Source organism: Notolepis coatsorum, assembly GCF_963971535.1.
Source record: "Notolepis coatsorum genome assembly, chromosome: 1".
NCBI classification, from domain to species: domain Eukaryota; kingdom Metazoa; phylum Chordata; class Actinopteri; order Aulopiformes; family Paralepididae; genus Notolepis; species Notolepis coatsorum.
The window spans coordinates 77,318,229-77,341,666 of NC_140165.1; the positions used below are offsets into that span (position 1 = coordinate 77,318,229).

Consider the following 23,438-nt stretch of genomic DNA (forward strand, 5'->3'; position numbering starts at 1 on the left):
TTTGAATTAATCGAATCGAACCGCGATCCAAGATGTGCGATTTTCTTTTGACACAAATGTCTTGATCTCAATTGAATTGAACTGTTGTATTTGGTCGTTAGCATCCCATGGATACATTCCTTGGATAGTTTCTTGCTTGTGTGTATGTGTATGTACAGTATGCATACGGTATGTATGTACAGTATGTGTACAGTATGTATGTACAGTGTATGTATACAGTATGTGTACAGTATGTAGATTTGTTTATTCAAGTCATAAGCTTGTTCAGTTGTCAAAATGTAAATAAAAACGTGCACTGAAAAGTTACAGTATGTAGATTTGTTTATTTGTATGACAAAGTCAGTCAACCCTTGCAATCAGTTTAATTTAATGAATGAAAACAGCATTGATATTACGTAAAAGCAAACTGGCAATAGAAAAGATTATCAAAATAATCTAGTTTTTAATCTATTAAAAAAAAATATATAGTGGAGGTTAAAATAAGAATATGACTTGGCCTGAAAAATAGTTCAGTCAGGAGATTTTATTTGCTTTAATCCCTGTGGATGTATGTACAGTATGTATGTAGTATGTATGTATGTATGTATGTATGTATGTATGTATGTATGTAGTATGTATGTATGTATGTATGTATGTATGTATGTATGTATGTACAGTATTTGTACAGTATGTACTATATGGTATGTATGTACAGTGTCTGTACTGTATGGTATATGTACAGTATTTGTACAGTATGTCTGTACACCCTGTATTAACCTCGCTCTCCCCAGGCTGGATGCATCACACGGCAGAGCAGTTTGGAGGGCGCGGCACACGGGACCCCTTCCCTCTGGACGGACTCGGCCGGGGACCATGGCCCCCCGCGGGCCGCGCCTGGCCGCCACCTGCCAGGTGTGTTTCCATGGCAACACAAACACACCACCCGCAACCGCAAGCGGATACGCCTGTGGGATCCCAGAGAGAGCCACACCTCAATCTCCCCTTTTTAACGTTTTAATGCTTGTTCTTGTTCGATGAGAGGGAGTTATTTGGAACCCATACTCTATACACGCACTCTCTTGTCCTTTCCTGTCAGCCTTGAACTCTTTTCAGGTGAATAGATGGTAAAATGTATTAATGTTATAATGGGAAGATGTGTATTCTGACACTGTATTCTGACACTGTATTCTGATTCTCTGTCTCTCTTCTCATCATCGGTCTCCTTTCATCCTTCTTTACCACAAGGTGTTCGTCTGGAATGAACCAACACCAGCTCCTCCCCCATCTACCTCCCGGTCACATGGGTGGTGGACTGAACCATCCCAATAAGTTCTTTAACAACGGGTGAGTCCCGCGCATTGGGGAAACAGCTGTGAGAATCCCGTCTGTGTTAGCGATAGAGTTAGGTCTCGGAGTCGGTAGTGTGCGGAAGACTTGAGCAAGGTACTGGTATTACGACTGAAGCTGGTCCCCCGGTCTGTGGCCACACAGTTGAACAGGTGTATCAAATAAGGAGGGGTCAGACCAAGGAGGCTTTTTGTAAATGAGTGTAAGCCAATACATTTTTGGTCGAGATTGTAACGATGGCCAATTTACAGATGTGTATAAATCACAGTGATGATGTGTTGAAAAGGCGGCTGATGAGTTGATTTAATCTGCTAATCAGATAATCGTGCACAAGGACCTCTCTATATAAGTCTTGGTTAACTGACCAGACTGACGGATTCATCGGCTAAATAATCGGAATCAGCCAAGTAGTTTTCACATACAAGGAATTTTATTTGGTCGTATTGGAGCGACATTAGCGGACAGACAATAACGGACAGATAATAAAATAAAGAGGCGGAGTAAAATTAAATATGAACTAAGTTAAGCACAATAGAATAGAATACAATTATGAAATAAAATATAGGCCAGTACAACTGTAAATAAAGAGGTTGAATAAAATAAAATGGGATATAAACTAAATTAAATATAGCACAATGGAATATACTACAATTATAAGTAAAACATTTTAAATAAGAATAACCCAGGGCTGTACAACTGGGCAAGATGTGGTCAAGTATATACACTAATTTGAATGAAATAACAATACAGTGGGATGGGATAATTAGCAGGGCTGTGCAATTTGGGCAGTTATGTGCAAAGAGTATGAACAGCGAAGTATGAACAAGTATGTTTTGATTGTATATACAAGTATATAGTCCAGTAGGGGTAACACAGTGGGGGTGTCAGTGAGGGTCCCGAGCCTTGTTGATAAGGCTCACTGCAGCGGGGAAGAAACTGTTCTTGTGGCAGAAACTGTTCTTGAAAGAGTGAAGTTGTAAACTTTTTAGTGTATTCAGATTTATATTTTATTTTAGCATTTTCTAGATATTAGATTAGATTTAGATTATTGGATTATTAGATTATATATTGCATATATTTAGCATTTCGTTTTTTCAGATTATATATTCGATTAGATTTAGGGCGTTGTCACACCTGGCTCGTTTGGAGCTGTTCCGAAACCTGGAGTGTTTACCCCCTATTTCGGTTCAGTGAACACAGCAATCACATTCTGTTGCGGAACAAAACAAGCGGGCCGAGACCACCTAGAGAGGGTGATCTCGGCGCACTTCCAAACGAACCCGACGCGGCTCGTACGCTGTGAGAATGCAATCGACTTAACAAACCGACACAATAATAATAATAATGAGTCGTGGGTCAACGTGGAGCAGCGATGAGGTAGGCACTCCTTGCGCCCAGGAGAGGAGAGCCGGGGTCTCTGTAGTGACGCTGCAACAGCAGCACTGTGCGGGACAACGCCTCCTCTCTCCCTCTCTCCCTCTCTCTCTCTCTCTTTCTTTCTTTCTCTCTCTCTCTCTCTCTCTCTCTCTCTCTCTCTCTCTCTCTCTCTCTCTCTCTCTCTCTCTCTCTCTCTCTCTCTCTCTCTCTCTCTCTCTCTCTCTCTCTCTCTCTCTCTCTCTTTCTCTCTCTCTCTCTTTCTCTCTCTCTCTCTCTCTCTCTCTCTCTCTCTCTCTCTCTCTCTCTCTCTCTCTCTCTCTCCTCTCTCTCCTCTCTCTCTCTCTCACACCGTATCTCTCTCCCTCTCTCACCGACTCTCTCTCTCTCTCTCTCTCTCTCTCTCTCTTTGCCCGCGGTCATCAGTAAAGTCAGGCTCGAGTCAGATTCAGGGTTAGGGGGACACACACACACCCCAAAATCTGACGAATGAGTGACAGTTTGCTCGCGCGTGCGTTTGTTTTGGTCCGCTGTTAACACAGCCGTGTGAACACAAACGAACTAAAGGACAAGTGCAACAATTGTATCATTATAGTCCCTGTGTCTCCCTGAATCGGAACAAAGCAAACGAACTACAGGTGTGAAAACACCCTTAGATTATTGGATTATTAGTAGTGCTGTCAGGCGATTAAAAAAATGTATCTAATTAATTACAGGATTTGTAATTAATTAATCTTTTTAATCGCATAAAAATTTTATGCCTGATATTCTATATTCTATAATCATATTTCAAATTGCATGTGTCCGGATGGCAGAATTCAGTACTGTATCTACAAAACCTTCTGTTTAATCATCTTCCATCTATTAATTTGCTTAGATTTGTCAGGTCTGGTCAATTTGAGCATGGTGTTATTCACAGTCAAAGATAAAAATTTTTTTATTGATATTCTCTTTTGGTTCATTACAATTTACTCAAGCCTAGTAACAGACACAGTATTTCTGACACTGGGAATACATTCCCTGAGATCCATAGATGTCCCTAGAATCAGATACCAAGAACATGCAAATGGACCATAAAAAAAAGTTTGTAAATGTTTATTCTACGTTCTTATGGAATGAATGAGATAAAAAAAAAAAAATCAATTTTCTTTTATTAATTTTGAGTTAATTTTCATAACGCAATCATTTGCTGTGTAATTAATTAATCTAATTAACGTGATAAACTGACAGCCCTATAACATTACATTATATTATATCATACATATTATTTATATTATTCAAATTGAACTCAAACATGTTCCGTTGTGATGTCACAGTATGATGTCACAGTATGATGTCATAATCAAACATTCTAGAACATTTGTGTAACAATTCTCTCAGAAGATCTCAGATCTCAGAAGATATCACTTCTTGTTTCCAGCTACTTGTCTGTGAGCTTGAATATATACTGTAGTGTAGTGATTGTAATGGTACATAATTCACCCACAGAACTATTGTTAGGAACATTCTAGAACATTTGTCCCGCCCGCCCGAACATTCTGGAACGTGTGTGATGATGTCATGGAAGACCATTCTAGAACCTTAGTCCTGCCCGAATCTTCTGGAACGTTGGTGATGATGTCATAGTAGACCATGCTGGAACGTTGGTGATGATGTCATAGTAGACCTTCTAGAACCTCTAACATTCTTATTTAAGCGGTGGCAGTGCCACCGGCATTCTGTTTAGCTTTCTAGTAGCGTGTTGTATCTTGTAGTTGTGCTTATGAATATTAAAGGAGTTACCTTCGGCTTCGTGACACCGCCTCAGACTCCCGTCTCTCAGCACCACAGTAGATACAATTTAAAAATCCCCACATGGAAAAGGAAACAATGTCCTGTACAATCCTTAATGAGCTGCGTCTGGAGGGAAGGTTCTGTGATGTGGTTATTAAAGTCAACAGCACTGAGTTTAACGCCCACAAGAACATCCTGTGTGGCTGCAGCACCTATTTCAGGTATGTTTATCTGGGTTCAGGTTAGCTTGGTTAGTAAAAAGATACTATACTGTACTTCTACTGTAATGATAAAAAAAATGTGCATGTAATTTTTTTGCAATGGAGTGTTTTCTTTTAATTATTATTTAATTTTGGCCAATCAAAGTCGACTATACAAATTCTTAGTTTTTATCCTTGAATAAAAACGTTTTATTATAAATTTTTTTAAATGTATTCCATAAGTTTATCTTGTTTCAGGTTAGCTTGGTTCAGGTTAGCTTGGTAGGGATGGATGTGTCCGTCATCTAGACCAGGGGTTCCCAAACTTTTCAGGCCAGGGCCCAGAAAATAAGGCATCAGAGAGCCGCGGCCCAATGCACATCGTCTGGCTTTTTTTATCTTTTTTTTTTGCCATGCGACCGTTTTTTTAAGCCAAATATCACTTCAATCCTATTAAGTTAGTTCAAGTTAGTTATTCATTTATATGTGCTATTTATGAGAGGGCTAACTTGTTGCAAAATAATAATGATAATAATAATAGCCTCATTAAAATACTATTGTTGCTTCGGTTGTTTTCAGCGTTTTATGTGCATAATCTGTTATTTAGTTTGAAATGTTCGTTGAAATAAGTAGATTTTTCGTTTTTGTTTATTTATTAAGTTAATATAAAACCATATAGTCACATTTTAGAATACAATAGAATAGAATTTTAGAATACAACTAGAAACACTGTCCTGGCCTGCTTCTAAGTTCAGTGGCCTGACAAAAAAAGAATAATAAAAAAATAAAAAATAAAAATAATATTTTCTTTTTATTTTTTTTATTTTTTTTAATTTTTTTTAAATCATCTCGCGGCCCACCCGTGGCTGCTCGCGGCCCACCTTTGGGTCGCAACCCAGACTTTGGGAACCACTGATCTAGACGCTTCAATGAATTAATTTGATTTGAATCATTTACTGTGCTAAGATACTATACTGTACTTCTACTGTAAATATACTATACTTCTACTATGAAAATATACTATACTGTACTTCTACTATGAAAAAATGTATCTAATTAATTACAGGATTTGTAATTAATTAATCTAATTAATCGCATTTTAATCACATAACCATTGTATGCCTGATATTCTATATTCTATAATCATATTTCAAATTGCATGTGTCCGGATGGCAGAATTCAGTACTGTATCTACAAAACCTTCTGTTTAATCATCTTCGATCTATTAATTTGCTTAGATTTTTCAGGTCTGGTCAATTTGAGCATGGTGTTATTCAGTCAAAGATAATTTTTTTTTTATGATATTCTCATTTGGTTCATTACAATTTACTCAAGCCTAGTAACAGACACAGTATTTCTGACACTGGGAATACATTCCCTGAGATCCATAGATGTCCCTAGAATCTGAAACCAAGAACATGCTAATGGGCCATCTAAAAAAAAAAGTTTGTAAATGTGTATTCTATGTTCTTATGGAATGAATGAGATAAAAAAAATATTATAATAATTTGCTGTGTAATTAATTAATCTAATTAACGCGATCAACTGACAGCCCTAATTATTAGATTATATATTGTAACTATTTATTGTAGGGCAAATATAACGGAGGGCATACATACCCTCATCTCGCACCTTGTTGCCCATATGCACCAGAGTTAATTATATTGATTTGATATATTGTTTACACTGCTTTTTTATTCTATTTTATTTTTTACTTCTCCACTGTACTATAATTATGTCACCTGTACCATGTCTTATACTACCTGTACCTCCCCTCCCCTACGCTGCTATGATGCCTGAATTTCCCCATGGGGATCAATAAAGGAACATATCTTATCTTATCTTATCTTATTTGAACTCCCTTCCTCCCCCCTCTCCCGTCCAGGCCCCTACAGGTGCGGGGAGGTGAGAAGCTGGACGTCCCACAGGCCATGCTGTCCGCCCTGCAGAGGGAGGCGCAGAGACCCCCCCCTCCTCCTCACCACCACCACCCGCCACCTCCTCCTCATCGAGCGTGGGAGCAGATGGGACAGTTGTATGAGTCCCATCCTCCTCCTCTTCCTCAGGGACCCCCCCCGCCCGCCCCCCTGCCCAACGAACATGCACTTCGTCTCCATAACGCCGGTTACCCCGGCGGCGGCGCGCCTCCCCCCAACCCCCACCTGCAGCCCCCGGGACGGCCCACCCAGCTCCTGAAGGTGAGCTGGAGAACATCTGTATATATATATACACCCAATATATCCAATATGTACCCAATAAACCCAAGATCACACTATACACAATATCGATCGGCCCACGTCACTGAATGGAATCGTATCGTAGGTTTGAGATATTGCCGAATATCGAATCGCAGCATTTTAAGACATTTGGTTGTGTTATTCGAACCGTCTCTAAGACCTTACAGGCCCCAGACAAAATAAATATTCTTTAACCTTAAATCCGATCGTGGCACCAGAGCGGTGCAGCCGTTTAGACATTTTGCCATTCAGTTGAAATAATGTTTTAACATGATTGATGTGTTGAGGGTCCCTCTGATTGGCTGACTGACCTCCTTACCACCAATTAGATACTAACTAAGAGCACCTTGATTAAATAAATCCACAACTTAATTTGGCAGTCATACTGAGACTTTCTTTCAGTGTGAAATGGGCAGGACTGCCCGGGGGTTGGGGGCTGTATCAGTGTATCAGGAGGACGGCCCCGGACAGAATGCTTACTACTGGCTAGGACGCAAATACACCTTAGTATCTGAAGGGAGAAGTCACACGCGCTCCAGCCAACCCGTAGCACACGGATTCAAGGCGATATAAACTTTATTTTAAACGTAACGCTTCAAAATATTAGTTTAAAATAAAGTGTATTGCCTTAAATCTGTGTGCTCTAGTCACTAGACTAGACTCGTGTTCTACGCTGGACTACATCTCTGACGTCTCTCCCTGACGTCTCTCTCTGAAGTATCTCCCTGATCTCAAACCATTGTATCTGTAGGTACATGTTGTCATGTTCTGGAAACATAGATAGCTAAAGAATGTGTGGGAAGATGTGGTGATTCGTACAAGGACATGGGTAGTTATCAGTGTGTGTGTGTGTGTGTGTGTGTGTCTCTGTGTGTGTGAGTGTGTGTGTGTGTGGGTGGGGGGGCATAAGGAGACTGCAGGGGGTGTGATGTGTGTCAAGGATAGCGATAAGAGTTCCACAGAGTGAGAGAGTGCGTGTGTGTGTGTGTGTGATAAGAGTTCCACAGAGTGAGAGAGTGCATGCGTGTGTGTGTGTGTGTGTGTTCGGTGGCACAATGGTATAAGACATCCTATAATGATACGTCGGGCTTGTGGATGTCTGGTAGGAATGATACCGGCAGTGCAGATGAATCAAATCAAATGTATTTGTAAGGCCCGACAGCACACGTTAATGTCCCCATGGGGCCGGACACGTCTTCTTTAAACAAGTCAAGAAGAAACATCATCACAATAAAAAAATTGTTAATAAATGAATGCAACACTCTCAGACATACCCCACGCGAAGGTAAGGAAAAACTCACTAAAGCCTAGCAATAGGAAAAAATGCACCACAGGCAATGTGGAGGAGAGAAACCTTAGAAGGGCCGTTCAAAGGGGGGGATCTCCTTTCTTAGATGTCGGTGATAGTAGTGTTGCTATAAGACAGGCGAGACAGTTGGTAAGCATGCACACCTATGTGTAATGACGAGGCTGACACTACGTGTTCGCCAACTCTTCAAAGCGTTTGACTCGGTCTCTCTGTTAATTTCATGACGTGTCATTTATTTCCCTCATTTAGCTAATTGGGTCATGATTGGATTATAATCACCTGTTGTTTGATTATAATCACCTGTTGTTTGATTACATTCACCCGCTGCTGTTTTACCTACACGTACTGTGTGTGGGTAGTAGTGATGCAACGGAACACTATGAACGCATAGGCTCGATAATAAATAGCCTTTAAATATTTGAAATATATTCTGTTATTTACATGTCCTTTTTTTCTTTTTGTCCCCCCTGTGTCCATTTGTCTCCCGCTTCCTTCCCTGTCAGTTCGGGGGTCCCCAGGAGACGCACCTCCCCAGAGGTCCCCAGGAGACGCACGCCCCCAGGGGTCCCCAGGAGACTCACCTCCCCAGAGGTCCCCAGGAGACGCACCTCCCCAGAGGTCCCCAGGAGACGCACCTCCCCAGAGGTCCCCAGGAGACGCACCTCCCCAGAGGTCCCCAGGAGACGCACGCCCCCAGAGGTCCCCAGGAGACGCACGCCCCCAGAGGTCCCCAGGAGACACACACCCCCAGAGGTCCCCAGGAGCAGCATGTCGCCAGAGGTCCCCAGGAGACGCACGTCCCCAGAGGTCCCCAGGAGACGCACACCCCCAGAGGTCCCCAGGAGCAGCATGTCGCCAGAGGTCCCCAGGAGACGCACGTCCCCAGAGGTCCCCAGGAGACGCACGCCCCCAGAGTTCCTCCCTCGCTCGGGGAGGAGATGTGGGCGCAGGTGCAGCAGGTAGGAAGCCAGCTAATTGGTCTTAAGATCACATTACATCACCCATAGACCCATATAAGATAAGATATTCCTTTATTGATCCCTTTGGGGAGACATTCAGGCATCATAGCAGCGTGGGGGAGGGGAGGGGAGGCGCAGGTAGTAGAAGACATAGGATGGAGAAGTAAAAATATAATAAAAATAAGGCAGTGTAAACAATATAACAATATAATTAACTCTGGACATGCACATAATGGGCAAGTAGGCAGTGTAAAAAGGTAATAATGGTGCAAGATGAGGGTATGTATGCCCTCTCAGTTATATTTACCCTACAATAAATATAGTTGTATATATATATATGTAAATATATACATACTCCTATTCCTGTTCTCCTCGCTACTTAGTTCTTGGGTGAGTTGAGAGGCGTGCTGCCACTGTATATATATATATATATATATATATATATATATATATATATATATATATATATATATACACCATGGAACAACTCCATGGCACATCTTTGACCTTGCATTGGCAGAATATTGTCTGTTCCCAATGTTCGTGGTGAAATGGGAACGGGAGCATTTAGTTATTCTGCTCCCTCGGCTTGGAACATGTTACAGAAGGACCTGAAACACTCTGACTATGTATCATGTATCACTGGATGCGTTTAAATGCCTCATGAAGGGACTAGAGGTTGAATCAACGGTCTGTCGCTGTTTTGATTTGCTCTAATAGTCTATTGTTGCTGCCTGCTGCCCTGCTAGGTTGCCTCTGGCTCTGATACTGGTTGATACTGGTTGTTTAGTGTATTTGTGTAATTTTTTGTTGTTTTTTGTATTTATGTGCAACTTTTGTATTCCTTTGCTGCAGCTTGTCTTGGCCAGGTCTCACTTGAAAAAGAGATTTTTAATCTCAATTTGACTTTCCTGGTTAAATAAAGGTTAAATAAAGTTTAAATAAATAAATAAACACGCATCCCTCTCGTTTGCCATCTGATATTTTGATCGAATGTCTGTCAATGCGTTCACACTGACGCCTCCTCCCTGTGCTCCAGCAGCGGGGCTACCCAGGGAAGGTCCTCGGCGGTCAGCTGAAGAGACCGGCCCCCCCCCTGGGAGAGCACTCGGTCATCCAGCACACCCCGCCCCCTTCCCTGCACCCCCGCCCGGGGCCCGAGGACTGCCCCAGCCCCAGCAAGAGGAAGAGGAGTTGTGAACAGGTAGGGCACGAAGGCCGAATGTTGATTAATGTGTACTGTCATTTTTTAAATAAACTGAAACTGAAACATCGCCGACTTGGTGTCACAGATGATGTCACTTTCTTTTTACAAGTTGTAATGGATTACATTCTGAAAGTAACCCTCCCGACCCTGTTCCTACATCATCTTTTACATGTTGTAATGGATTACATTCTGAAAGTAACCCTCCCGACCCTGTTCCTACATCATCTTTTACATGTTGTAACGGATTACATTCTGAAAGTAACCCTCCCGACCCTGTTCCTACATCATCTTTTACATGTTGTAATGGATTACATTCTGAAAGTAACCCTCCCGACCCTGTTCCTACATCATCTTTTACATGTTGTAATGGATTACATTCTGAAAGTAACCCTCCCAACCCTGTTCCTACATCATCTTTTACATGTTGTAATGGATTACATTCTGAAAGTAACCCTCCCAACCCTGTCCCTACATCATCTTTTACATGTTGTAATGGATTACATTCTGAAAGTAATCCTCCCGACCCTGTCCCTACATCATCTTTTACATGTTGTAATGGATTACATTCTGAAAGTAATCCTCCCGACCCTGTCCCTACATCATCTTTTACATGTTGTAATGGATTACATTCTGAAAGTAATCCTCCCGACCCTGTTTCTACATCATCTTTTACATGTTGTAACGGATTACATTCTGAAAGTAACCCTCCCAACCCTGTTCCTACATCACACTGATGTGATTGTTTAGAGGTGCATGTTGTGCTGAAAAGGGGGATGCCTCTTTGAATTGCAATTGTGGGTCGAAGGTCAGGGGGGTGTAATGTAATGTGGGACCTGGACATGACCTGTGATTCCCCTCCCCGCCTCCAGGTGTCCCATCCCGGGCTGCCACGTTTCTCTGGGTCAGGCCAGTCCCTCTCCTCCCAACAGCAGCAGCAGCAGACCACGGCCCACTACCCTCCTCCCAAGCCAGCCTTCTGGAACCCTCTACACAAGGTCCACACCCACTGGCAGCCCTCGCAGACCTCGGAGCGCAACAACCCGGCGCCCCAGGAGTTCCAGGTCAGAGAGTCGTGTCATGTAGAATATCATCAAAGACATTAATTTAGACGCAGTATTAGTGTCTTAAAGGAACACGCCAACATTTTGGGGGAATTAGCTTATCGTCTTCTCCAGAGAGAGACGAGAAGATGGATACCAGTTTCCTCTAGGGGTGGGACGATATATCAATCTATTATCAATGATCCAATAGGATCGATGCAACGTAAAAAGATCGATTCATATTGCGATACTCTTATCTTGAAAACCCCGTGGAGAGTCGTATCCGCTCGGCTCAACAGCACAGCGCGCAGTAGCGTCTCAAACGCGGACATTGCAACAGAGCAAGGCTAGTGTGCCTATTCTGCGACCCAAAACAAGTCCCTGCTGTTTTATTCCGCAACGGGTCAAATGCATCTAACTTGCTTTGCAATCCTCACCATTCCTTTATGCCCACGTCGCGCTAAAGACCGAAATTAACGTTACGTTAGCGTAAGCTAACAACAAGCTAACCCTGATCAGAGCCATAGACGGAGAGAAGTGGGGACTGGGAAAGGGGGGGAGGGGCAGGCATTCTCCCTTTCTGTGTGTGTGTGTGCGTGTGCCTTTGGAAAGACCAGGTGAAGTATACCGGTAGTATATTTATAGTAAATGTACTGAGGATGGACAGATAATGTTGATATTTAAACATAAAAAATACATTCATGATCATCATGTAACATAAAACAATTGCAGGAACGGTTTAGGAGAGGAAGGGGTTTTAGGTTGCGTGTTGTGAGTTCCAAAAAAGATTACTTAAAGTTTAAAGCTCAATATATCAAAACGTGGCACTTTACAGTGACAGTCTATTTGTATTAAAAACAATGGATTGTTTTTCATTTAAATGTCTGGAAGAGCTCAAAAATAAAAATGTCAAATAATATTTCCGTTGCCTTTTTTGAGTTGATCTAAATGTTACTGATTGTGTTAAATGGGCACATAATATCGTCTCATATCGATCGCAGGCACCTGAATCGAATCGTATCGTATCGTGGCAGACTTTGTGATATCGGCAAATATCGTATCGTTGTCCAAAGAATCGGTATCGTATCGTGATGAAACTGGTGATTCCCACCCCTAGTTTCCTCTCTGTGCGTTCAGTACAAAGCTATCTGGCTGCGCGTTAGCCTAGCTTAGCACAATGAATGGAAGTGGACAGTGCCGGTTAGACTTCGGGAGATGTGTTAGTTGGACAATGGCTAGGCTAACCGGCACTGTCCGCTTCCATTCATTGTGCTAAGCTGATTAGCTGAGGTAGCAACGGTAATCGGTAGTAATGTATGTTACTTATCGCTGCTGGCGGGACAAAACCTCATAACTCCATTTACATTTTTTTTTTTATATAAATCAACTCCGTAGAATCATCCTCCATATGTGTGTGTGGGTTTTACAAAGTTTAAACAATGGGAAAGCATTAAACCGATCATCTGTCTAAACCTCCTAACTCTATTCGCCCTCAAATCTGCGTTAGTTTTTTTCATCTGCTGAAAAGTTGGGTTTTTGGAGTTATGAGGTTTTGTCCCGCCAGCAGCGTTATGTAGCATTAGCTGAGGTAGCAGTGTTAATCCGTGGTATAGCTCGTTGCGCCCTCTGTCCTTTCGATTCTCTATGTTCACCACAGCGCATCACGGAAGAAAAAAAGGCATTCAATGTGATCACAGCTTAATGCCGTCCTTTTTTTCATCCAAACAGCAGGAAATCAACAAACCAGGCTCTGGCAGCTACACCCACAAGCCCTCCCCTGCCCCCTCCACCCCTTCGCCCATCTCCTCTCCCCCCGTCGTGTCTCCCGGAGGCTACGGCACCCAGGGCCGCTGTGCCGCTCTGCCCCACAACAAGGCCTCGTTCCAGCCCGCCAGCCAGCAGTCCCCTCCCTCCTCCTCCTCCTCCTCCTGGGCTCCAAGCTCCAAGCCGCCCACGGCCCCCCCGCCCCGCCAGGCGGAGCCTCGGGGGCCCCTCCCGCACCACCCCCAGAGGTGCCCTCCTCCTCCTCCCGTCACGAGCAGGATATGCAGCCAAGGGCCCCCCTCTCACGCGACGTCGACCCCCCCGCCGCCCAGAGAGCAGCACCCGCACCACCACCCGTCGTCACCAGCAAACCACCCTGCCACCACCACCAGCAGCAGCAGCAGTGTGCCTTACAGCCACTTCCAGCCTCACCCTGCTCCTCCCCCTCCTGCAGCCCCCGCCCCCCCCGCCAGCAGCACCTCAGTACCTCAGCAGCAGCACAGCGGGGCCCCGGAGGCCTGGAGACACCAAAGTCGCCCCCCCGGCGGTCTCTCCCTGGTGAGTTGGGAGGCGCTCGTCTCGTCCACCGCCTCGTCTAGGATGCATTCAAACGGGGCGCTGTGGGGAAATCGTGAATATCACAATATTCAGAAGGGACTGTTCATGATAAGATATCTCTTCTATTCAGGGTTTGCACAAGGTCCTTGACGTGCTTAACACATCAAGTGCCGTTCAGCAGGGGGCGCTGTGGGCCATGAGTGCCAGCGCTCTGTTCAATGGGGATAAATGCCGTTTTTTGCAGTGCTAAACCTATATTAAATATTATAGCTATGGATCTAATAACAACGTCGATTGTCAGTGAGTTTCTTCCGGTCAACATGCAAAAAACAGATACTATTTTCATCCATACATTTCCATTTTATACCGTGGTGAATATGCGTATAGTTTTAGAGTGATCCTGTGTAATCCCAGGAAACTCCGGCAAACAGCGCTTTACTGCATTTCATTATAAATCGTGCCATTTCTTGCCTGATTATTGAATCGATCTGAAATCAACGCTATATTATCGGTATTATATTTCATCCTGCATGTACGAAAGGGTGGGGGGGGGGGATAGTTTTTCTATGCTTCGAGCGCCACCAACGGCATACATTACACAGTACATTACAGACACACGCTGCGATCGCGGGGGAAAAAATATCGGATCAACGCAAGATTGATAACATATAGTCCTTACCTTGTCTCTGATGTACTGCAAAAAGAATAATCCAATTATCTGATCGCCATTCCAAATATCCACAGCGATCCTGTGTCCAACGTTATCCAGCATTGCACATGAACGGGCGGGCGGGGACCCTTGTCGATGCCATCCCTATAAGCGCTTGTTTTGCCGGAGTGTTTAGAACCCGCCCCCACGCCGCAGCTCGGCCGAGAAAACAAACCACATAGTTTCAAATGGAGTGCAATAGCGGCCGCAAGGCGTTAGGCTGCTGTATCGGACCGTTGCAGTCTCAGACAGTGTGCTACACAGTCCTACAGCATAGCAGGATGAATTATGAATGGAAATAGCGACTAAAAGAAATAACGACACAGAAAACGTAGATTTACGTTTCTGGTACTCAACCGCTGGGCCACAGAAACGTAGATCTACGTTTTTGGCAATCAAAGGGTTAAAGTGCTTGATTTTTCCTTTTTTTAAGCCACGGTCTGGAAGTCCTTGAAAACAGCCCATTTCCTTAACACTTTCAGTGCCGGCTGTGTTTTCCTTTTTACCCCATTGAATGCCACCATCTACGGCCAATGTTAAAGTTAATATCGCCTAATCTATGTTTAAAATTATGGCTATGTGTCTAATCTGCCCGTCGCTTATCAAAGACTCATTTTCAACATTGGCAAGGCAGATTGTATTTTTATCGCTTCATTTCCGTTTGATAGCATTTTGAAAATCACCCGTTTTCCGGGGAAAAACAACCCATGCCTATGATAATCGCCTTTTACTGGAATATTCCAGAACGTTGTCATTTGTCGGCCTATTTATGAATCGTTTTCAAATAAACGCTAGATGATCGATAGTATATGTGTGCGCACGCACGCTCGTGCCGTGCGCTGATAATCGCTGCTCTTATTTCCTCATGGCTTTTACAGTCAAAACAGCCATATCACATATCACATAAACGCTTATATCTCTGTGAAAACGAGTCTGATTATCCTAACACTGATAACATAGATTTCTTACCTGAGGTCAGATGGTATCCAAATGGTTTATTCCAATTTCCGATCGCCATTCAAAAAAATCGATAAATGTATTGATCCATCGTGTGTACAGTATAACACATGATCTGCGCGGCTCAGAGGCTCCAGAATGAACTCTGGTAGACCCGGGCTGCATCAGTGAGAAGTAAAATGTGGAGTCAGAAATCCGTTCTCCCATTCACTTTCATTGAGTCCATTCCAAAAGGGTGATTTACCATCTGGAAGACGATAGGGGGCGCTAAACCCGAGAAAATCCGTGAGTGGCACTCAAAGTGTTAACAAGGTGCTTAAAAAGGCCTTGAAATTCAAGTCAACCATTCGCATTGAATGTTTTGTTCATCCATGATCAAAATAATTGTGAATCAAGAAATACAATTTTTTCATTTTAAAGTGTAACTAATTGTCAGAAATTGGTTTTGAGCCATAAATATTGGATCAGAATAATTTTTTTCTATAAAAAAAACAGCATTTAAAAAAAAATGGTGCTTGGAAAAGTACTTAAAAGTCCTTGAATTTCCCCCAATACCATGACATCGATAAACAATGAACGATGAATGTATGTATTGCCCGACCTTGCATTCACACTACTCTCTCCAATTATGAGCATGGATGCGTTTGTTACCATCACTGTTAGTTAGTAGACTCCTTTTTATTCCCAGTGGCCAGTGAAAGGGTTAACACGTGAGTCTGTCTCTCTATGTGTCCTCAGGAGTCTGGCCTCTACAGGTCTCCAGGGCTGCTACCTCAGGGCCAGCAGAAGCACCTGGAGTCTGGCCTCTACAGGTCTCCAGGGCTGCTACCTCAGGGCCAACAGCAGCAGCAGAAGCACCAGGAGTCTGGCCTCTACAGGTCTCCAGGGCTGCTACCTCAGGGCCAACAGCAGCAGCAGAAGCACCAGGAGTCTGGCCTCTACAGGTCTCCAGGGCTGCTACCTCAGGGCCAGCAGCAGCAGAAGCACCAGGCCGCAGAGAGCCGGGACTCGCTCCCTCCCCTGCACCACCACGTCAGCCCCCCCGTGGCCAACCCCACCCGCACCCCCGTGATCACCCCCAACCTCCCCGCCTCCCAGGCCCCCTGCTCCATCAACCGCTACGCCAACAACATGTGCAACACCGGCGGCGGCGTGACCGTGGCTGGGATCTCCACTGTGACCACAGCACCACCCGCTAGCTGCTCGGTGAACAATGGCATGAGCGTTGTCGTCGGCGGCGGTAACAAAAATTGGCAGAGAGGAGGAGGCAGAGAGCTGGTGTCCCAGACCTCCAGCCCCGTCGTCGCCATCCCCACCCCCCAGCTGGATGCCCTGCTGCAGCCCGGCTATCAGGGACCCCCGGCGGGCACAGCCAGCCATCATCACCACCACCACCAGATGCCACATCGACCACCAACAACAACAGGACAACAACAGCAACAGCAACAGGGACACACCAATCCACACCATCAGGCGCTACACCGGCAACAGTCGCAGCAGGGACACGCCAATCCACAGGGGAAGACCTCGTACTACGGTCACGTCGAGATGGAGCGTCCCCCGGCGCCTTCGTCCTCTTCCCCGTCCGTGCCGTCCTCCTCCCCAGGCCACCAGAGGGCAGGGGAGAGCGTGATCACGAGCCGGCTCGCCAATCCTCTCTCCGCGACCAGCTCTCCCGGTGCGTACTGCCCGATGGCTCCGTCTGTGCCCCACTCCGCCGTCAACCCTGGCCTCCAGCCGCCCTCCGGCCAGACCTTCTCCTCCCGGCGGTATCCTGGACCCGCCGCGGCACAGGCCTACTCGAACCCCCGGCCCCAGACAGCCTTGCTGACTCCAGCCACGGCCCAGCCCTACTCTCATCCCCCCCAGCCCCAGACAGCCTTGCCGACTCCAGCCGCGACCCAGGCCTACTCTCATCCCCGACCCCAGACAGCCTTGCCGACTCCAGCCGCGACCCAGGCCTACTCTCATCCCCGACCCCAGACAGCCTTGCCGACTCCAGCCGCGACCCAGGCCTACTCTCATCCCCGACCCCAGACAGCCTTGCCGACTCCAGCCGCGACCCAGGCCTACTCTCATCCCCGACCCCAGACAGCCTTGCCGACTCCAGCCGCGACCCAGGCCTACTCTCATCCCCGACCCCAGACAGCCTTGCCGACTCCAGCCGCGACCCAGGCCTACTCTCATCCCCGACCCCAGACAGCCTTGCCGACTCCAGCCGCGACCCAGGCCCACTCTCACCCCCGGCCCCAGACCGCCCTGCCGGCTCCGACCGGTCAGTCCATCGCGGACGCCCTGGACAAGCTGGACGCCGAGCTCGAGGGCCACATGCAGGCCGAGGAGCGGAGGAAGTGGGAGAGGGAGGAGGAGGAGAGGAGGAGGCTGAGGGAAGAGGAGAGGAGGAAGCGGAGGGAATGGGAGACGCAGCGGGAGGAGGAGAGGAGGAAGAAGGAGCTGGCAAAGCAAGAGGAGGAGCGCAGGAGGAGGGAACTACTTGAGAGGCAGGAGGAGGAGAGGAAGAAGAGGGAGTGGGAGAAGCAGGAGGAAGAGAGGAAAAAGAGAGAGCAGGAGCGGCGGGAGGAGGAGAGGAGGAGGAGAGAGCAGGAGCGGCGCGAGGAGGAGAGGAGAAAGAGGGAGCAGGAGAGACGGGAAGAAGATAGGCGGAAAAGGAGAGAGTGGGAACAACAGCAGCAGCAGCAGGAGGAGGAGAAGAAGAAGAAGCAAAGGGAGTGGGAGAGAGAAGAGGAGAGGAGGAGGAGGATGGAGGAACTAGCCCATGTTAAAGGCAAGGAGGAGACGGCTATCGAAAGCCTGGAGAGACTGCTCTCTGGCAACTGCTCCACAACGCCTCAGCCTCCTCGTCTGTCCGCCGTCGCCAACACCACCTCAGGCCCACCGCCCGCGCCTAGCACCCAGGCCTCGCACCCCTATCCCTGGCTGAGCCGCGGCGGCGTGGCCCCCTGTGTGCCGCCGGTGTCCACCACCACCACCCCCACCAGTGCTCTGGAGAGGCTGCGGCCGCCACCCCTCACGCCGCAGACGGAGTATGCCAGGGAGAAGCAGAGGCAGAGGGAGATGTGGGGCAACCACGGCGGCTCGGCGACACTCAGTCCCCCACCGACGCACAATACCTCAGGGATGAACCGCCTGGCGTACCCCAGCCAGGCCCCCAAGCCCCCAGTGATGCAAGCTGCCCCCAGCCTATCCAAAGACTCCAGGGAGAGAGACGACGACAACAGCAGCAGCAGCAGCCAGCAGAGGACCATGGGAGGTCATGGCTCTCTCCCTACCCCATCACTCAGAGAACCCCCCAGGCTATACCAGGCTTTCCCCAGAGAAAGTATGCCACCCGGACCTCCGTCGTCCACCACCACCACCCCCTGCTCCACCGGGGGGGGCCTCCTCCAGAAGCACGTGCCCGGCGCAGGGCTCAGCAGCCTGGGCAGCAGTGCCAGCAGCTGCAGCGGTGGGGACTCGGACAGCGCTCCGTTCGAGGAGGAGCCCTCAGAGATGTCCACCCTGCTCCCAGACGGCCTGGCCAACATCATGGCGATGCTGGACGAGTCCATCAAGAAAGAGGAGGAGATGTACCGTTGTCGTGACGATTCAGAAGCCAGGGATGCTCTAAGCACCTTCTCCTCTTCTGCCATCCCTCCTGTCAAGAACTACCTGTGTGCTCCGGACCTGATCCCGGCGCCCAAACATCATCAGCCGAACCTGGAGGACGGGTTTGGATCCAACGCCAGCCCTCCCGTGCTCAGCCGCCAAGGCTCTCTGGCCTCGCCCTGCAGCCGGACGTCCTCTCTCAACGAGGAGGACGAGGACTGCCTCAAGGCGCTGCTGAACATCCCCCTTAACCCCAACAAACAGTCGACGGACATCGCAGGAGTCGGAGCGGCGAACACCAACTACCGCCACAGTGACCTGGCTAAGCTCTACGGTCTCCCCGAGCAGGCCAAGAGCGAGGCCGACGAGGAGGAGGAAGAGGAGGAGTCCGAGACCCCGTCCTGCTCCCCGCCGCCCCAGAGACCCCACCTTCACCAGACCGGGGTCAACAGCATGTTCAAGTCCCTGGCCACCGTCCTGGAGAATCAGAAGTATGCCTACCGAGGCGGGCCCTTCGGAAGACCCCCTCCATCTTCTCTGCATGGGGTTAAATATTCCTCTTCGCTCTCGCTGGGCCCCGACATCTGCCGGCAGCAGCACCAGGGCACCTCGCCCACCTCCGACTCCACCAATCACCCGGGCTTCAGTCCCACCGTCCCGCCCCTCGAGTCCTCTCCCCTTCCCCCATTGGCAGAGAGCGTGAAGGTGGAGGTGGAGGAAGCCGACGTCTGGAGGAACATCACGGAGACCAGAGTGGAGAAACTGATGAGTTCCGTCAAGCAGGAGCATATCCCCGCCGCCGTCGATCCCGCAAAGACGGAGGTCAAGGCGGAGCGGAGGCTGACCACCATCTCGGAGTCGTCTCTGGCCGAGCTGGGCCGGAGCTGCGAGGTGCTGCTCGGCCAGCAGTCCGTCATGGGGAAGGGCTCCGGCGAGAAACCCAAGTTCCACATGCGGCACGAGGAGAGACACACGCCCGAGAGGGAGAGGGAGCAGGACGGAGAGCGGGAGAAGAGCCGGGAGAAGGTGAGGGAGAAGGAGAAGAAGAGGAGGCACGGCCACAGCAGCAGCAAGAAGCACGAGGAGAGGAAGGAGAGGAAGAAAAAACACAGAGAAAAGAGGGATGAGATCGCCTCCTCTTCTTCCTCCTCCTCCTCCTCGTCCTCCTCCCACTCTGGCTCCAGCCACAAGAGGCACAAGGAGAAGAAAGCTCGCAGGATCCTCGGCGACCTCGACATCCAGAGCAAAGAAGTCCGCGAGAAGAACCGGTCCCGCTCCGACCAAGACGGCAAGAAGAGGCGCAAGGAGGCGTCTGGCGCCGGGTCGGCCAGCGAAGGGGAGCAGCAGCACGCCGAGTGGACCTCGAGAGTCCCCTCCACCGCAGAGAGACCCTCCGGGTGCAAGAAGGACGCCGAGTCCTCCGGGTCTTCTTCTTCGCTGGGCTCCACGGACTTCCTGAAGCTGAAGGCGCTCTCGGACGGGCCGCCCAAGGAGCTGAAGATCCGCCTGATCAAGGTGGAGAGCGGCGACCGGGAGACGTTCATCGCCTCGGAGGTGGAGGAGAAGAGGATCCCGCTGGAGGAGATCACCATCAAGCACACGGCCGCGGACATCATCAGGGCCTGCAAGTGAGTGCCTTTCTGTGGAGGGAGGAGAGCGGGAAGGGGAGGGAGTGAGGGAGGAGAGCGGGAAGGGGAGGGAGGAGAGCGGGGAGGGGAGTGAGGGAGGAGAGCGGGAAGGGAAGGGAAGGAGGAGAGCGGGAAGGGGAGTGAGGGAGGAGAGCGGGGAGGAGAGCGGGGAGGAGAGCGGGGAGGGGAGCGGGGAGGGGAGTGAGGGAGGAGAGCGGGAAGGGAAGGGAAGGAGGAGAGCGGGAAGGGGAGTGAGGGAGGAGAGCGGGGAGGAGAGCGGGGAGGGGAGCGGGGAGGGGAGTGAGGGAGGAGAGCGGGGAGGGGAGTGAGGCAGTGGAGGTGCGAGAGGTTGACTTTAAGGCTGAGACGATATGCCATTTGGAAGAATCGATAAATTGGGACCAAATTATCGATAAATATAGATTTTTCAAATTATTATTATAAATCAAATAAAAATATATATATTAAAAAAATATATATATATTATTTTCACACACAAACTAACGTTAAATATTATTTTTTGAATTATTTTTTTTCAATTTCAAACTTTCAAAAAATGTACATGTTAAAAGAATATTATAAGTGACGCCACTTAACACATTAACACACCGGGAACGATTTCACGCAGTTATCGATAATTATCGATAAGTGGTCTCAGCCTCAGTTGACTTGATTCTTCTTAAACCACATATATGGTTTAAATATTAAAATGTTAACCCATCATAGTATGTAACGGGATTACAGAAATTTAAGAAGCCGATTGGAACGTTAGGTTTTATCTCACTTTATGCTTTGCTCTTGCTGCTTGTTTTACACTGATTGTATGTATTATTTCTTACTGATGTAAAGCACTTTGAACTGCAATCCCCTGTATGAAAGGTGCTATACAAATAAAGTTATTATAGATTGGGATCCAAGTATTACTATCTCACTGCTGACAGATTCTGATCTACTGCTTATATTGAACAGTGTCGACTTGGACCATTAGGTTGGGTTAGGGAACAGACCATTAGGTTGGGTTAGGGAACAGACCATTAGGTTGGGTTAGGGAACAGACCATTAGGTTGGGTTAGGGAACAGACCATTAGGTTGGGTTAGGGAACAGACCATTAGGTTGGGTTAGGGAACAGACCATTAGGTTGGGTTTAACTTGGACCATTAGGTTGGGTTAGGGAACAGACCATTAGGTTGGGTTTAACTTGGACCATTAGGTTGGGTTAGGGAACAGACCATTAGGTTGGGTTAGGGAACAATGGATGGACCATTAGGTTGGGTCGCTGGACAAAGGTTATTGAGGTAATAATTGAGATATGGATCGAGACGATACATTTTTCTCCATCAAAGAAATGTGCTTTAATCGCAGAGGACAGGAAACTCTGAAATATATAAGGAAGTAATGAGTATTAACAGTAAGATAGTAACAGAGTTCGCACAAGGTCATTGAAGTTCTTAAAGTGCTTGATTTTGTTTTACCAAAAAAAGGCCTGGAATTCATTGAAAACAGCCAATTTTTTAACAAGGTGCTTAAAAAGTCCTTGAAATTCAAATCAACCATTCGCATTGAATGTTTTGTTCATCCATGATCAAATTGTTCTGAATCAAGAATTGTTATTTTTTTTATCTGACGAGTCGCTGTCTCTCGCGCTCCAACTGATTTCCCTCATCTCTTCATGTGTGATGCTCTAGCTGGCAAGCAGGCCAAGAAGATGCTTAAAAAAACATAATTTAAAAGTGAATTGTATCCTTCGAGTGGCATCCTTGAAAATGAAAAATAGTACTTCGAAAAATACTTAAGTCCTCAGTGGCGTCGCGTGGGTAAAATAACAGGGGATGCCAATTTTTTTTAAATTAAAATGTATTTGTATTAAAATTTTTAATACATGTATATATATGTATGTATATATATATATATATATATATATATATATATATATATATATAAGCCAAATAATATTGTGACAATAAAAATGCACACTAAATAAAAATACACATTTCAAGTGTAAACATGTAGTCACTGTGTGTTGTTGTAGCCACCGGGTAAATCGCGATTTGTCATGACAAAAAGTAAAAAAAATCGCGATTTGCCCGGTGGCTACAACAACACACAGTGACTACATGCATGTAGTCACTGTGTGTTGTTGTAGCCACCGGGTAAATCGCGATTTTTTTAATTTGTTTGTCATGACAAACCAATGACATAATCCAACATATGTGTAAAGGCACAACATATTCCAGTTAACGGTATCTTTTTTTAATGATTCGTTACGGCGGAATCAATACTTCCTTGCGTAGGGACCTCCATGTTTTGGGGGTATTCATCAGAAAAATCGGATCCGGGATTCGGCTCCCATCAGTCGGGCAAGAACTGCGGGTTTTCAGCCTCTCTCCTTTCTCCTGGAGCTTAGCGCTCGGCCAATCAGAGAAACGTGGAAGGCGCTCGGCCAATCAGAGAAACGCGGAAGTACAACTGTGTTGCCCAACGTGTTCGCGCCTCCAGGGCGGCAAATGTGCAGAGGCTAGATTACTTAGTTTGCTGACGGACCCGTTTTAAGGTTTTAAGCTCTAATCTTATTGGCTAGTATTGGTTTTGGACTCCACATACATGAATCACATGGTGGATGCTAGAGAAAGACACACCTCCCCTCTGCCTCCTCTCCTCTGCTGCAGTGACTGCCTCAGTGAGTCTGACAGTGTGTTAGAGAGAGTGAGAAGGAGAAGAGGGAGACATTTAAAAAAAAAAATTAAAAAAAAAATTTTAAGAGATGAAAAATAATGATTTTTTTTATTATTA

At 47.0% G+C, this 23,438-nt stretch overlaps 1 protein-coding gene across 3 annotated transcripts in view; it reads left to right on the forward strand.

The window, feature by feature from the left end:
• Window positions 1–775: 775 nt before the first annotated feature.
• kdm6ba (lysine (K)-specific demethylase 6B, a) overlaps window positions 776–23,438 on the forward strand; it is a gene marked incomplete at its 5' end in the record, with an annotated part of 41,785 nt that continues 19,122 nt past the window's right edge. Inside the window, 8 exons of one of the 3 annotated variants that reach the window (XM_084334297.1) lie at window positions 776–891; window positions 1,225–1,323; window positions 6,559–6,871; window positions 8,723–9,178; window positions 10,218–10,382; window positions 11,255–11,446; window positions 13,154–13,747; window positions 16,152–20,647. In XM_084334297.1, the coding sequence (XP_084190423.1) occupies window positions 776–891; window positions 1,225–1,323; window positions 6,559–6,871; window positions 8,723–9,178; window positions 10,218–10,382; window positions 11,255–11,446; window positions 13,154–13,747; window positions 16,152–20,647 (6,431 nt within the window). The remainder of the gene's footprint in view (window positions 892–1,224; window positions 1,324–6,558; window positions 6,872–8,722; window positions 9,179–10,217; window positions 10,383–11,254; window positions 11,447–13,153; window positions 13,748–16,151; window positions 20,648–23,438) is intronic. The other 2 variants (XM_084334298.1, XM_084334299.1) reach the window with 2 other exon arrangements.